The sequence below is a fragment of the Emydura macquarii genome, unplaced genomic scaffold (genome assembly GCF_026122565.2).
Source record: "Emydura macquarii macquarii isolate MOO-44397 ecotype Brisbane River unplaced genomic scaffold, CSIRO-AGI_Emac_v2 contig_2246, whole genome shotgun sequence".
In the NCBI taxonomy this organism is placed as follows: Eukaryota; Metazoa; Chordata; order Testudines; family Chelidae; genus Emydura; species Emydura macquarii.
In genome coordinates this window covers 3,762,716-3,777,650 of record NW_027132383.1, presented here as the reverse complement: position 1 = coordinate 3,777,650, position 14,935 = coordinate 3,762,716, and the positions used below count along the sequence as shown (strand labels likewise).

At 47.4% G+C, this 14,935-nt stretch overlaps 1 protein-coding gene across 23 annotated transcripts in view; it reads right to left on the bottom strand.

The window, feature by feature from the left end:
• SCRIB (scribble planar cell polarity protein) overlaps positions 1-14,935 on the bottom strand; it is a 216,294-nt gene that overhangs the window by 18,668 nt on the left and 182,691 nt on the right. For 16 of the 23 annotated variants that reach the window (XM_067560190.1, XM_067560200.1, XM_067560191.1 and 13 more), the window contains 4 exons: positions 7,139-7,303; positions 6,122-6,261; positions 5,663-5,700; positions 4,604-4,678 (listed from right to left, as the gene is read on the bottom strand). The exons of 3 other annotated variants lie outside the window; for them this stretch is intronic. In XM_067560190.1, the coding sequence (XP_067416291.1) occupies positions 4,604-4,678; positions 5,663-5,700; positions 6,122-6,261; positions 7,139-7,303 (418 nt within the window). Of the gene's footprint in view, positions 1-3,365; positions 3,529-4,603; positions 4,679-5,662; positions 5,701-6,121; positions 6,262-7,138; positions 7,304-14,935 lie in introns of all 23 variants that reach the window. 4 more of the 23 variants (XM_067560195.1, XM_067560202.1, XR_010922039.1 and 1 more) reach the window with 3 other exon arrangements.

Genomic DNA, 14,935 nt, shown 5'->3' with positions numbered 1-14,935 from the left:
GGGAGGCACAGGGACCTAGCACGTCAGCCCCTACCAGCTTGTCCTGAATACAGAATCTCTGAGCTCTTGGGTAAGTGGCTTTCTGGAGCAATAAGCTCAGAGTACTCTAGTGAGTAAAGGAGCTCTCTCTTCCCTGATAATGCCTCCACTAGTCTATGCTATTCAATGTTGTATGGTGTATCCATTGCTAGGGAAACAAGTGCCTGCTTGGAGTTACACAAACATATATGAACAGCACCCACCATGCCCCCACTGTGCACCTCCTCATTCCCCATCCTGAGGAGAGCATGTGAGCAGGCAGGTTATCGTTATTATTCAATGACATGTTCTGTGCTGTTGTTTCGGAGGGGAGGGGTGTGACACTATCTGGATTAGGGGTGACCATTTATAATATTAGAGAATTGTAATAAATATTGTACCCGATATGTCATGCAAGGTATTGATGGAAAAGTCACGATTCGCTAAGATTGGTAAGCACGTTTATATGATGAATCAGTTTTGTATTATGAGTTCTAAATATGTTTGGTATCTCAAACTTGTGCTGTGTTTCTGGGTGACATCTCCATGCAGGATGGCAGCAGCACTAAGCCTGCTTAATGGTCCATCAAGGGAACTCAACTGTACAATGAATCCAGTGAAAAAACCCAGGGGCTAAACTCTATGAGTCACCAGGATATGTAAGAACATGCCTACAGACAGGGAACTCTGAGGCTTTTCCATGCCATGTGCTGTGTGGCTGTGTTTGGGATAAAGGAAGTACAAGCCTCATGGCAAAAACTATAAAACGCAGATGCACCATCTCCATCTTCTCTTCATTCCTGCTTCCTTCCTACCTCTGGATCAACTATTCTACATCTGAAGCTGTAAAACAAAGGACTGAGCCTGAGACCCATACAGTACTGGATGTACAGCAGAGGAACCGTACAAACCTGCAAACTTCACAATTCTGCTGAGAATCTGATATATATGCACTTTGAAGACAGATGTATGTATCTGATTGCTTTGACCACCTCTCTTCTTGTTTGTTTGTTTCCTTTTACAATAAACCTTTAGTTACCAAAGGATTGGCTGGCAGCGTGGTATTTTTGGGTAAGATCCAAACTTATACTGATCTGGTACTGTGGCTGACCCCTTGGAGATCAGGAGAACATTCTGATAAAGGAAATAAGTTTTAAATAACCTTAAACTCTTTACTGGACCTAATTGCTGATTGGGAGCCAGATGTAATAAAGAGGGCTGCGTAACTTCTTGTAGCTTCTTGATAATTGCGAAGGGGGGAGGTGGAAGGGAAGGGATCAGAATCATTGTTTGTGACTAGTCAGAAAATCTAACTTGTGTTACCTACCAGTGGTGGGAGAATCTGCTCTCCTTCTGCAGCCTGCCCTGACCTTGGCATTTTCAGGTGGGCTATCTAGGCACAGACAAGTCACGAGGGGCAAGTGTGCTTTGCATTTGAACTAGACAGCTTTGAGGGGTTTGTGGTAGTTCCTACGCTCTGCAGGAGGGAGTCCTACTGTCTTGGGTGAGCCCCAAGAAGCACCATCTCCTGCACGCTCAAGTTTCACCTATTGTGCCTGAGGAGCAGAATCACTGAGGGTGGGTCAGGTCCTGGAGAGTGAGATGATCCTCAGGTATTCCAGACTGTTCATGCTTTGGAAACAAGGACAGAGACTTTGGGTTAGCTGCAGGTCTCTCTGGGAGCCAGCAGCAAGTGGAGCAAGGGCCTGAAATGACCTGGGTTGCTGAGGAGGCAGCTACTGCTCCAGTGTAGTTTCCTCAGGATTGATGCTTTATAGTGTAGGTAAATAGCATTGCTGTAATCCAAGTAGACTGGCAGGCCGGTGTGATTAATGCCAAGAAGGGATGTGGTCTCCCAGCCACTCAAAGATGATAGGAAGTATTACTCACAGCCATTATAGTGTGAGAGTTCCAGAAGATCTCCTGGTCTGTGACTGCCTTGCCAATCTCTGGGTGTGCCCTCTCCCAGTGGAGGCAGGACCATGGTAGCCTGTGGGAAGAATGCTCTGCTGGCCTGTATTACCATCTTAGCATAGGCTTGGAAAAAATAATGTTTCTGTCTGTTTCAGCAGTAATTTCCCAACACCAGCACTTAAGTTTCTGTCCCTCTCTCTTCATCTGGCACAGGTGTCTGAAAAATATGTCTGCCTGTGTGCACAATGAAGACATTTAGAGACCATAGAGCAGTAACCACCTGAGAGTGGCCAAAATTGTAGCTAAAGGATAACCTGGGTAACAGTATAGACTAAAGCCTGAGTAGCTGCGTTGAACTCTTCAAGATGGGAACTCTGCTAACGCCAGTCTAGCTCTAGGGGATGAACTCGGAGACTTCCTAGACCTGAGATCTTTGCCTCTTGATAAGCAGATTAAATACCACTGCAATAAATGAATAGCGGGAAACTGATCTTTATTTCCTGGCCACCACCCCATCTTGTGACATGGGGCCAGGGAAACAAAGTTAATACCCAAGGTGGCTATTGTAACATCTTCCTTTTTGAAAATCAAATGTAAATTAATGCTAATATCGGCCAAAGCAGCCACTTCAAAAAAACAGCTTGTTAATGACACACCCAGACAGCGACACTTAAGATGGAGATTGGGGAGATGACCTAACACAGCACAGGTGAGAGGATTATTCTCTACTTGAGACACCTGTCCATTCCTGCTATCTCTGAGGCCCAATGGCTCTCATCACAAGGCTACTTCTCAGTTTCTCTGCCATGGTCCATCCAGCTGCTGAGGTGGACCAGGAGCCTGTATTTGTTGCGTCTGATGTTTCTCACTGTCAGTGACTGGCTGGGTGTGTGTTCCTTCTGTCAGCAGCATTCTGGATGTCCACAGAAAACAGAGCTTTAGTGTCCCCTTTGGCTTTGTGGAGATGTCTCAAGTTCCTCGCTTAGGACTGACCCTCAGGGGTTCTGATGTGACATTGGTGCTGCTGGTACAGCTGTTTCCTTGGCAGTTGCGAGCCACATTCTGGGTTGAAGTTAATATTCCTTCTACTTGCAATGGAGTAACTGTTCGGCATTCTTGTCCCAGTATTTCTTTTGTTCTAGTTTCCTGGCGTTTAGCTCTTTTTTAAACTATGTCAGGGTCAACTGTCTCCCACTCAAGGAGTTTGGCATCAAGGTTTTTGCATGTAAGTCCTGTTTGGTAAACCTAAAAGCATTGGCAGGTCTGTGGTGATATTTTAACAGTGCTAAAAATGGATGATTTAAATCCATAGGTTTTAATATTAAAAAAAAAAAAAAATCAAGCTCTTTGTCATTTGGATTGATTTTTCCACAATTCCATTTGACTGCTAGTAATAAAAGCCTTGAACTGATATATCAGAGGGTTGCTCTTACAGCACAGATAGAGGGCACTGCTCATACCACACCACTGCATCCTGCATGGAAAGGGCCTCTGAGGAATAGTTTCCTGTCTCAATGATTCTGTTTCTCTGGTTCCTCGTCAGGTGCTGAATGGTTCCCGTTCTCTCATTAGCAGCAGCTGCCTCACCTAATGAGTCTGGGGAACAGAGGATGGAAAGGTAAATGGAGTCAGAGACATCCCTAGGTGGGTGCGGGACCCAGGGAAGATCACACTGTGTAAACCCCCTCAACATCGCAAGTCATTTTTGCATGTTTTGGGCCCAGTTGCCTCCTGAATTTCCAGCACCACATGACTGAATCCGGAAATCTGCCATCTTTGTTGCAGTAAAAAAAATTGGGTAGGTTTGGTCACGTTTTCGGATGTACGTCTGCTCTTTGTTAGGGCAGGGCTTGGCAACTCTTGTGACATTGAAGCACAGAGCCCCCCAAAGCGTGGGGCCTGGGGCGGTTGCCCCGATTCGTCATACCCTAGGGATGGCTCTGATGGGAGTTCTGCTTGGCATAAACTCTCTGGTTTTCCATGGGAGCTGCAGCTGCAACAACTGTGAGTTGGGCACAATGTCCTGTGCCCAAACATTCAATAGATTGTGAGGTTTCTCTTAAACTAGGCAAAAGGAACTTTTAATTCCTAGTCAGCTGGAGAATAAACTCCTGGGAAGCTTTGGCATCACTCATCAAAATGGTCCTTTATGGCCTTAAAATCTATGAATGACTTTTACTTGGAAGTGAGATCTTCAAAGTCGCTAGTGAGGATAGACATGTTCTGTTGAATACAGATGAGTTTCTTGGAGATGCCCAAAGGCCATGAGCATGTCAGATAGTCAGGTTTCCATTTAATCCCAGGGAAGACTGCCTCAGCATCATCAGTGCTGTTTGTCTCAGCTCCACCAGTAGCATGAGCTTCAGAGACCCTCTGGCATGATTGCTAAGAGTAATGAATGAATGATCTGGTCTCCAGATGTCCCAAGAGGTGGGATAGGATCCCGCCTGCTGGAATGCCAGATTCACACACTTTCTGTCAAGTATACCAAAATTCTGCCATGTTCCAAAGAAATTTTCCCCACAATACACATCCCCACCCCGAGGCAGCCTCTTTTTGGCTTCCAAATCACATAACAGAGCTTCACTTGAGGGCTCGCCAACCAGAATCAGACCCTGATTGATTAGCTGGCAAGTGCGTGACAAACAGGAATTCTGCATGCAACTTATACCTGGATTTCGTAAACAGGTTTGGAAGAAGGAATAGCAGCAAATTCCCGGTAGTCAAACTTCTTTTCAGACATGGACTGGAAGGGACAGCAAGAGAGGAGAGAGACAGAAAGAGAGAGAGTGAGAGAGAGAGAGAACAGCAGCAAACAGAGGGCTGCAGCATTGGGAGAGCCCTATCAGGAGACCAGGGACAGAAGGAATGGTTTAGATAAAGGGGATGGTGACACCTTCCATCTGTGAAAGGTGGCACCAGGACCCACATGAACAATGGTCTGCTGTAACAAATCATCTCTGGGATACAATCCTTCATGCTCTGAGGCTCAGGGCCAGCAAAGGACAGGAATGTCCTAAAACCAGGACATATATAGTGTGGTCCACTGGATCATGCATTGAACTGGGGAAAATCCTGATTACATTGAAATCAATGATTGACACCAGGATTTCAAACCTCCATATATTCCTGGTTCTACTGTGTGACCCTGGGCAAGCCTCTTCCCTTCTCTTTGCCTCAGTTTCCACTCTCCCCTTTGTCTTGTCTTTGCACACAGTGAGCACTGTGGGACAGCAACTGTCTCTCACTGTGCATGTGGTGTCCAGTACTGAGCTCAGCTGGAGCGTCCAGATCTCACTGTAATGCAAATAATAGACAACAGCAACAACTGGGGAGTAGGTATTCTAAGGCTTGGAGCACGTCTCAGGAGTGAAAAGTTTGCTGAGTGCAAAGTGCAGAGGCTGAGCTGAAGCAGCAGAGGGGGAATGGAAGTGAAGGTGTGGGAAAGGGATGGGTTCACAGCTAAGTGAAATGGGAACCTCAGGAAATGACACCAAATCTCAGCTGCGAAACTGGGGCTCTCAGCAACAGGCAAGGCTGAGCTCACAGGGCCAGGTAGCTCCTTCTCATTGCGTGTGTCATGGACCCAGGTCTAGGATGAATCTGTGAGTGGGGATCCCACATCCCAGCTGTAAGGATCATTCTTTTCTCCGTGGGTCAGGGGAGGGCCAGCGAGTGGATATCCCAGGTTTAGAGACAAGATAGAGAGGGGAGTGGCAGCAACTCATACCAGCCTCCCTGGTGAAGTGACATTCCTGGGGCTGCAATCTGCAAAAGAAGAGGCAGAGGCACTGGTTAGTAAAGAATCCATTATGCACCCTTTTGGCACCATGCCTAAGTGCAATAAAGGGCTATACCAAGCCAAGAGATCTGCCCTCGCAGCACAAGGGCATTTCTCTCTCCTGTTCCTTGGGCTACGGTGTTGGGTTTCTTCTGCTTGGGTTCCCTGAAGAATGCCATTACAACAGGAAGGGGCTCTTTCAGTATCATACAAGCGAGGACTATCCTGGTTGAAAGAGTCAAACCCGATCTTAGAAGTACCCCCTAAGCCTAGAAGAAGACGGGAATTCGCTCTCAGCAGGCCTGTGTCTGGGACATCTGGGAGAATCGTGGCTAGAGCACAGATGTTGGGGTCTATTCCCCAGCAATGTGGTGAACCTCACTTTTGGGGTGCCATGACATACAGTACCTTCTGGAAGCGTTGGGGAGGGGGTGGGAGCAGGTGAAGGAGATTCAGCTAGCTGTTCCAGTGTGCTGCGCTTCTTTCCCTCCTTGGACTTGGCAATCACCATCTGGGCTTTCAGGGCATCCTGCTCCAGAGACTTCATCCTGCCTCGGGGGAAGGAGGGAGGGAAGTGGACATCAGCATCATTGCCTTCTCCACAGAAGAAGGTTATGAGTAATGCCTTCCTTGTGCCCAGCAGCCAAGCCATGGGGCTGAATGTGGGAGGGTGGGGACAGAGAACTGTCTCCCTTGTTCCCTCTGTGGAGATGGCGAGGATATGTTGATGGCAGACAGAGAAAGTCAGCATAGGAGAGAATTCAGAAACCAGCTGAATTTGCTATAATCAGCCATTAACTTCCCCGACACACACACACACACACACACACACACACACACACACACACACACACACACACACACACACACACACACACACACACACACACACACACACACACACACACACACACACACACACACACACACACACACACACACACACACACACATCTGGGACAGACACAGCATAGAGCTGCACACCAACTGAGAAGCTGCAGGGCTCTCCAGAGGTGTCTGGGAATATGATGGGGAGCCATCCAAGCCAGGACTGGAGGAGGGGAACTGCAGGTATAACCCACAAGGGCATAGGTTCTTTTTCAGGCTCTCTGATCTCCCCCATGCTCCATCGGTGCAGTTGCATCCTGTCCATCTTCTGGAATTTATAAAATTCGGAACTGACTATGGAAGGATGGGCTCAGGATTTAGCAGTAGATGCTTCCCAAGCTGGAGATCCTCTCCTTCTCATTGGTTAGATAACTGCCACCAGCCAGCAAAACCAGGGAGCAATGGGCACTAGCACACTACAAGGGGAGGGTATTTCTCCCCAGTCCTCGGGCAGCAGCAGAGAGAGCTGCAGTAGGCGGCAGGAATACAGATAACAATTGTTGAACATGCAACTGGAGGGACAGGGGCTGTGCACACCTGAATTGACTTCCTGACCCAGGGGTTCTTGAGACGTGACTCTGCACTGGGCTAGATATTTGAGCTGGCCTGGCCCCTGGTGCAGGTGCCCGCTGTCGGGACTGGTACAGCTTCCTGGCCAGATCCTGCTCGTACTGTTTAATACTGTCTTCAAGAGTGGAGGATCTGAGGAGGAGGAGGAGGAGGAGGAGATAGTGGTGATGAACATCATAGCAGGCGACCACAGAGAGAGAGAGAGAAAGAGAGATTGGAATGTACCCAGGAGAGAGGAGTGAGGGGCTGATGCAGGCATTGGCTAGGATCAGACCAGGCTCCTCTCTGGCCAGCACCAGCTACTTCATAGAGCAGGGCACGAACACTCTGGTGTGCAATTCAGGAATAACCTGCCCTGGAGAAGGCCCTTCCCAGCCCTAGCAGTTAGGTGGGAGGGACTACACACAGCAGGCAAGCCAGAGATGGGGAGGAACCAACAAGGTGCTTACACAAGTGGGAGGGGTTGAGGCAAATAAGGTGGATGCATGCTTAGGGTGTGTGTGTGTCTGTGCATGTCTGTCAGAAAGGAAAGGAGGCTCAGGATAACGGACAAGCACCCAACGGAGGGGTGTATTTGCCACATGCTGGATGTGTGTGTATCCAAAAGGGCACAGGCACACATTGGGAAAAAGTGTGTTCACGTGAGGAGATGTGGAAGAGTTCACAAGATGTGTATCGCCCCCTTTTGGTCACACTTCTCCCCCACTGGCATGTGCCCATGACCTTTCAGACACACACTTCCTAAGACATGCGTGCCAGAGTAGGTGTGTGTATGTATCCTTAAAGGGGACTCATGCCAGTGATTGGGTGGGGGGGAGTGTTGGGCACACAAGTGGATGAGACCAGGAGTGCTTATGTCCCAACAGGGCCCAGGTACCAGCGTGTGGGTATGGGTGTGTCCCCTGACAGGGTACTCATGGCAGAGGGAGTAGGAGGAAGACACAACAGGGTGTGTTGGTGGTGGGGACATGACAGCACATACGGCAGAGAACTGGAAAGAAGCAGAAGACAGAAGATTAGAAAGAAAGTAATATAATCTGCATTGTGCAATATAAGAAATACAGGTTACTGAGACTGTAGCACCACCTGCAGGGCAACTAAACCTCAGTCTACCAACCAGCTCATGGAGTTGTACATGGGGATCCCCTTGGAGTGAGAAAAGAGCCCTGGCCCCTGCTCGCTGTTACACTGCACCTAGGGCTGAGCCAACTTTGGCAAATGTAGGAGATGTGATTCTCCAGAAGTGCAGCTACTTTCATAGTAGTAACACAGGAAGCAGTAAAGCAGACTCAGCTCAGGTGTCTGTGGCATCATGTCATATCATTTGGGGGGAGCTAAAATATGGTGAATTACAGGCTCTTTGTCAGTGCAGACACAGCCATGGAGAAATAGCAAGCAGACAAGGACAAAATCCCACCTCAAGGGTCTCTAAACCCAGAGCAAGCAGGGCCTTTAATTGGCAGCAAAAAACCCAAGAATGCTGTGGAATTGAAATGCTACGTAACCGCTCTGGGGAAAGGCGGAGAAAGAATGTGGGGTTTTCTGAGTCAGGAGTCCCTTGGACATTGCAATAATAATGGAGTGTCATAATTACTCACAGATTTTAGGGCCAGAAAGGACTACTAGATCATCCAGTCTGACCTCCAAAAAAGGACAAAACAACCAGAAAGGGACTCAAAGGGTATGTTTACACTGTCTGGCATCTGACCCAGGTTTGAGCCAAAGCCTCACTTCCATCCACAAAAGAATCACTAACTTGGGGCAGTAACCACTCAGGACTGAGGGGAGTGGGTCACAGCTTAATTCCCACTGTGACTCAGGTCCAAGCCCTGTCATTTTGCAGTGTGTATGTAGCTCAAGTCGCAGATCCAAGTCAGAAGGCATTAGCACGTCTATAAGATCTGGATCCAGCAACTGTAACCCCATGTTTACAACACAGTGTGGATGCTCAAGCATGAGCTTGGAAACACCAAGTCCACAGCCTCAGATCCCACAGACCTGCATTTACAATGCAATGTAGAAATCCAAACGCTCAATCTCTTGATCTGAAATCAGATGCCTTATCCATCAGGCCATGTAATTAGAAAGTTTAGTGCTGCGCATGGGGTGTATACCCACTAGCAAATCGGGCTATACTTTCTAATAAGATGGGAATGATGCAATGCCCAGTGGTTATTTTCCAAATAAAGCATTCAATGTTAATGCAACTTTAGGGCTGACAATTTAGATGCAAGAAGTAGGGCACTGGGAGTGGGAGGTCCCTCAGCAGCATTTATTCACCTACCCTGCATGGGAGGATTCTCCTTTCATTAATTAATATTCCACAAACAAAAACTGTGTTTAAAAGGGATTAGGTTAAAAGCCCCTTAAGGGTAGTGACAGACTCTGCTGGGGCAGGAGGAAGTTTACTGCAGAGAAGGAAACACACTACACATTCATCCTCCTCACAATATAATGCCATACCTTTACTACAACCTCAACAACATCAACAAATATTTAGTACTGACCTATGTGCTCAGGTCAGGTGTGTGATGTGCTTGTGGGTGTGTTGATAATGGCCAATGGCTCTGCAATCACATAAGTGAACTACCTCAGCACCTTCGGCTGCACTGCATCCGGCTGATGGAGTTCTGCATGTCCAGCTGTTCTAAATAGTCCTGAATCTGTTCTTTCACCAAATGGAATTATACCACTTCATTCTATTGGAAATCTCATCCGTGAAGGAGAAGATAATATAAACAACGATGTAGAGATCGCTGATGGAAAGGATATCTTGCATTCAATAGCTAGAATTGTATTTCAAGCACAGTCTGCAATTAGCCCAGCAACAAAAGAAATATCAGTGAAGCCTGGGAAAGAAAAGTCACTTACTCTCCTGCGGAATCAGAGTCTCTTATGCAGTGTGCAGCATTTGAAAAATCTCAAAGGGAAGAGGAACAAAAATGATTAAAGGTCTAGAAAACATGATCTGTGAGGGCAGATTGAAAAAATTGGGTTTGTTTAGTACAAAGAAGAAAAGGCTGAAGGGGGACATGATACAGAAATGGCAGAACTCTAAATGACTTTGTTTCAGTTTTCACCAAAAAGATTAATAGCAATTGAACGTCTGACGTAGTGAATGCCAGTGAAAATGAGATAGAATCAGAGGCTAAAATAGGGAAAGAACAAGTTAAAATTTACTTAGACAAGTTAGATGTCTAAGTTTTTTAAGGTGCAGCTTGACAAAGCCCTGGTTGGGATGATTTAGTTGGGATTGGTCTCCTTTGAGCAGGTGGTTGGACTAGATGACCTTCTAAGGTCCCTTCCAACCCATATCTATGATTCTATGAGATCTCTTCAAGTCAACAGGGTTTGAAAAAATACATCATATGCTCAAGGAGCTGACTGAGAAGATATCTGAGTCATTAGTAGTTATCTTTGAAAAGTAGTTATCTTTGATAAGTCATGGAAGAGGGGAGAGATTCCAGAGAATTGGGAAAGGACAAATATGGTGCCAATCTATAAAAAAGGGAATAAGGACAACAAGGGGAATTACAGACCAGTCAGTTTAACTTCATGGAGCTACTATATGATAGGTGCATAACTAGTTGGAAAACCATTCCCAGAGAGTAGTTATCAATGGTTCACAGTCAAGGTGGAAGGGAATATTGAGTGGGGTCCTGCAGGGATCAGTTCTGGGTCTGGTTCTAGTCAATATCTTCATCAATTATTTAGATAATGGCATAGAGAGCACACTTACAAAGTCTGCGGATGATACCAAGCTGGGAGGCGTTGCAAGTGCTTTGAAGGATAGGATGAAAATTCAAAATTATCTGGACAAACTGGAAAAATAGTCTGAAGTAAATAGGATGAAATTCAATAAGAACAAATGCAAAGTACTCCACTTAGGAAGGAACAATCAGTTGCATACGTACAAAATGGGAAATGACTGCCTAGAAAGAAGTACTGCGAAAAGAGATCTGGTAGTCATAGTGAATCACAAGCTAAATATGAGTCAACAGTCAACTGTGCAAAGAAAGCAAAGATCATTCTGGGATGTATTAGCTATTTCCTCAAGGACTGTGGAGCGTACAGGCCAACAAGCACAGGGTGGCTTTGGAGTCTTTTAGTCTGTGGAGCCTGACATCCGTCTGGTCTGAGAAAAGTGCACTGCCATCAAATGGGAGATCTTGAATTGACTGCTGCACCTCTTGGGTCAGACCAGAAGACTGTAGCCATGAACATTGGCGCATGGATACAGTGGAGGCCATGGATCTTGCTGCCGAATCCGCTACATCCAGTGCTGCCTGCAGGGCCACTCTGGCCACAGTCTTCCCTTCCTCTAATATCATAGCAAAGTCCTGGGAATATTCCTAAGGCAACAATTCAGTGAACTTAACCAGCGAGTTCCAGATATTATAATTGTACCTCCCCAGCAGGGCCTGCTGGTTGGCAATTCTGAACTGAAGGCTGGCTGTAGAATCAATTTTTCGACCAAACAAGTCCAACTGTTTTGAGTCCTTGTTCTTCAGGGTGGAACTTGGCTGATCCTGCCTATCCCTTTTGTTAGTTGTGGCCACTACAAGGGATCCAGAGGGGGGAGAGAGGTACTCAGATCTCTTAGCCAGGACATAATAGTTCTTTTCAGCCCTTTTGGATGTTGGTGGCAATGAAAATGGTGTTTGCCACAGGGACCTGACCATCTTAAGCACCCCTTCATGCACTGGTAGTGTGATCCGGGCCGGTGCTGCAGCTGCCAGCACATCATGATGTAAAACAGTGTCAGAGGCATCCTTGAGTTCCTCCTCCTCCAGGCCCAGGTTGGAAGCCACCCTCTGGAGGAGCTCTTGATGGGCTCTGAAGTTGTCCAACACTACCAAGGGTTCTGTAGTGACTGCCTTGTTCGGGGACGAAGAGGAGAATGGTAGGGCAGGAGGAGGTATACTCTCCTCTTGAGCCTGGGCTGATGTGGTCGCCTGAGACACGGAACTGTGGTCCAATGCAAAGTCCTGGGTCTCTTGTGGGGTCCGTGGTACCAAAGAATGCTTCGTTGAAGTATGAGTAGGGACCTGGCGCCACGGGGAGACCCCATGGATTCCAATATGGCCATTCCTGGGGCCAGTCTGATGCTGGAGGTACTTCCCCAACCTTATGCGCCTTGTGATGGTGATTGTGGCTTAGTCTAGGACTAAGCTCCCCCTCCAAAGTAGAGAAGCAGGACTCTTCCAGTGAGACCAGTATGGAGCTGTCGGTACCTCAGCTTGACTACCCTGCGGTACCGGTGAATGGTGCCATGGGGAAGGAGACCGATGCCTCAAGTCTCAGGGTTGGTCATGCTCCAACAAGCACCATCTTGGAAAGCGGTATGGAGCCGGGGAACAGTGCCGTGACTCCCAAGTCCGGTGCCAAGGCGCCTGGGACTGGTATCAGGAAGCTGAGAACTGGTGCTGTGGGAACACGATCAGTGCGAGCATGCCAATGCAGGGGATCATAAGAAGGATCTCGATGATCGGTGCCGCAAGGATGGGGCCCTCCTTCGCACCGGCAACTGCGGTACCGAGGATGCCGAGCACTGTCATGGATCGGGTGAGTGATGTGACCACTGTGGAGGGCCCATCGGGGGCTTTCCCTTTGACACCGGCACCTTCCCTCTATCCGGGGCTGAGGGATGCCTGAGTGTCAGAGGCAACAGTAGGGCCATGAGGGCCCTCACTGCCTGAAACGCCTCCAGCGTTGATGGAATAGTCATCTGGAGGGGACCCCTTAAGCTCGCTGGAGTTGGGGGTGGCTCCCTCATTGGGGATGGTGCTCTGAATGGAGAGCCCTGGTCTTGATGTCCCAACACGGGCAGCTGGCCTGACAAGGGTCCTGCACCCGGAGCCCTTTCTTGGGCTTTTTCAGTGTCGGGGAATGGCCTCTCTCCGTGCGATGCTTTTCTGCCTCTGCCTTGATGACGGTGATGAGGAGCAATGCCACGAGGCACTCGGTGGCGGCTGCATGCTCTGTACCGAGGCAGATGTGCTTGGCACCGAATCGGCATGAGAGGCTTCCGAGGCTGGCCTTACTGCTGCGTCCATTATCAGGGCTTTCAGCCTGTCCTTTCTCATCCTTGGCTTAAAGCCCTTGTAAACTATACACCTATCCTTCCTATGTGCTTCCCCCAGACACTTCACGCAGCTGTCATGGCTGTCACTAAGTGGGAACGGCTTGTTACAGGTACTGCAGGGTTTGAACCCTGGGGGAAGGGGCACGCCCCAATATAGGCAAAAGCCCTTAAACTATTTACACTAACTACAACGATTATAATTGAATTAAAGAAAAAAGAAAAAAGGAAACCTAACTAACAGAACGATACTGCGCACTTGCAATTGCAAGTCAGAGGGGAGTTCCAGCAACCGTCACTGGCGGAAAGAAGGAACTGAGAGGGTGTGTGGCTGGCGGTGCCTCATATACCATGGCATGAGCACGCGGCACCAGAGCTGGCTCCACGGATTCTGCTAAGGGGAAAAATATTCCAGTAACCATGCACATGAGCGCACACACACCTAGAATGGAATCGACATGAGCAAGTACTCAAAGAAGAACTGCAGCTATGGGGAAATCTAGATACCAGACTAACAGCTCAAGACTGCTTGCTTAACAATTCTTTTTTTTTAGTGACATGTCTCTAACTCTGCTTCTGCCTAGTGATTGATTTGTTTGGTCAACTATGTAACATTTTTTCTTGACTGACATGTATGTCTCTGTAACTTTTGGGGTACAAGAGGGAGGTAATGAATCTGAGTCACCGGATCACTTCATGGATACATTGAATGATCTCCAGACACAGATGGAAGGACCGGCCATCCAGAAATCTGTGACTGAATCACCCGAAGACTGCCTCAGACTTGTGGGGGTAGCTATCAGGTACCCTAACTTCTGGGGTGCTCTAATACCTATTGTATGTGTATGTACTGTGATAAAGCTTCTAATGGGAATTGCTAAGATCATAAAGTAAAGCTTTAAGTTAAAGCACTTGATTTTGACTTGTCTTTTGCCAACCATATAATAGCAGGGGGAAGTATTGCATTTCCTTGGTTTATAACCCAATACCGACTCATGAGACTAAAAGACACTGGGTCGAGGAACCCTGGGTAACAGAGGGACAGATTTATAGGGAGAGATTATTCAGAATGTCACAAGATGCAGTGAAATTAAGGAAGTGCTATGGAAGAATGTCCTGGCTGGAAGATGGATCTGGCTGAAGAAACATCCCCTCAAAGGAAAGAATGGGAGTCTTGTTGCTGAGGCATCATCTTTGGAGGGAAAGGGCTGTGAGTCCTGGTGCTGGGAACATTTGTTCAATCTGATTTTAAGTAACTACAAAAGGTACAATAATACTATGTGATCTTTCTAACAACACAGGACTCTCAGCTTTCCATCCCCAAAACAGAGACAAATATCAACCAATGTACTGGCTCCAGCATCTTCCACCCAAGGCTCTGGAAGACTTTACAAACATGAATACATTCATCCTCATAGTCTCCATTTGAAGAAGGTCAGTAGCATTCCCCCAACATACATAGGAACATAGGAATTGCCAGACTGGATAAGACCCAATATCAGTCTAATCCAGCATCCTTGCTCCAGCAGTGATCAGCACCAGGTGCTTCAGAGTAAGGGGCACAAAACCTGGCGGTAACAGTTGTGGCATAATTTGCCCCCATAAAGGTCCAATTCGAACTCCTAATAGAGATTGGTTTAAATCCTGAAGCAGGAGGTTTTATCTTATTTCTAAAATGTTTG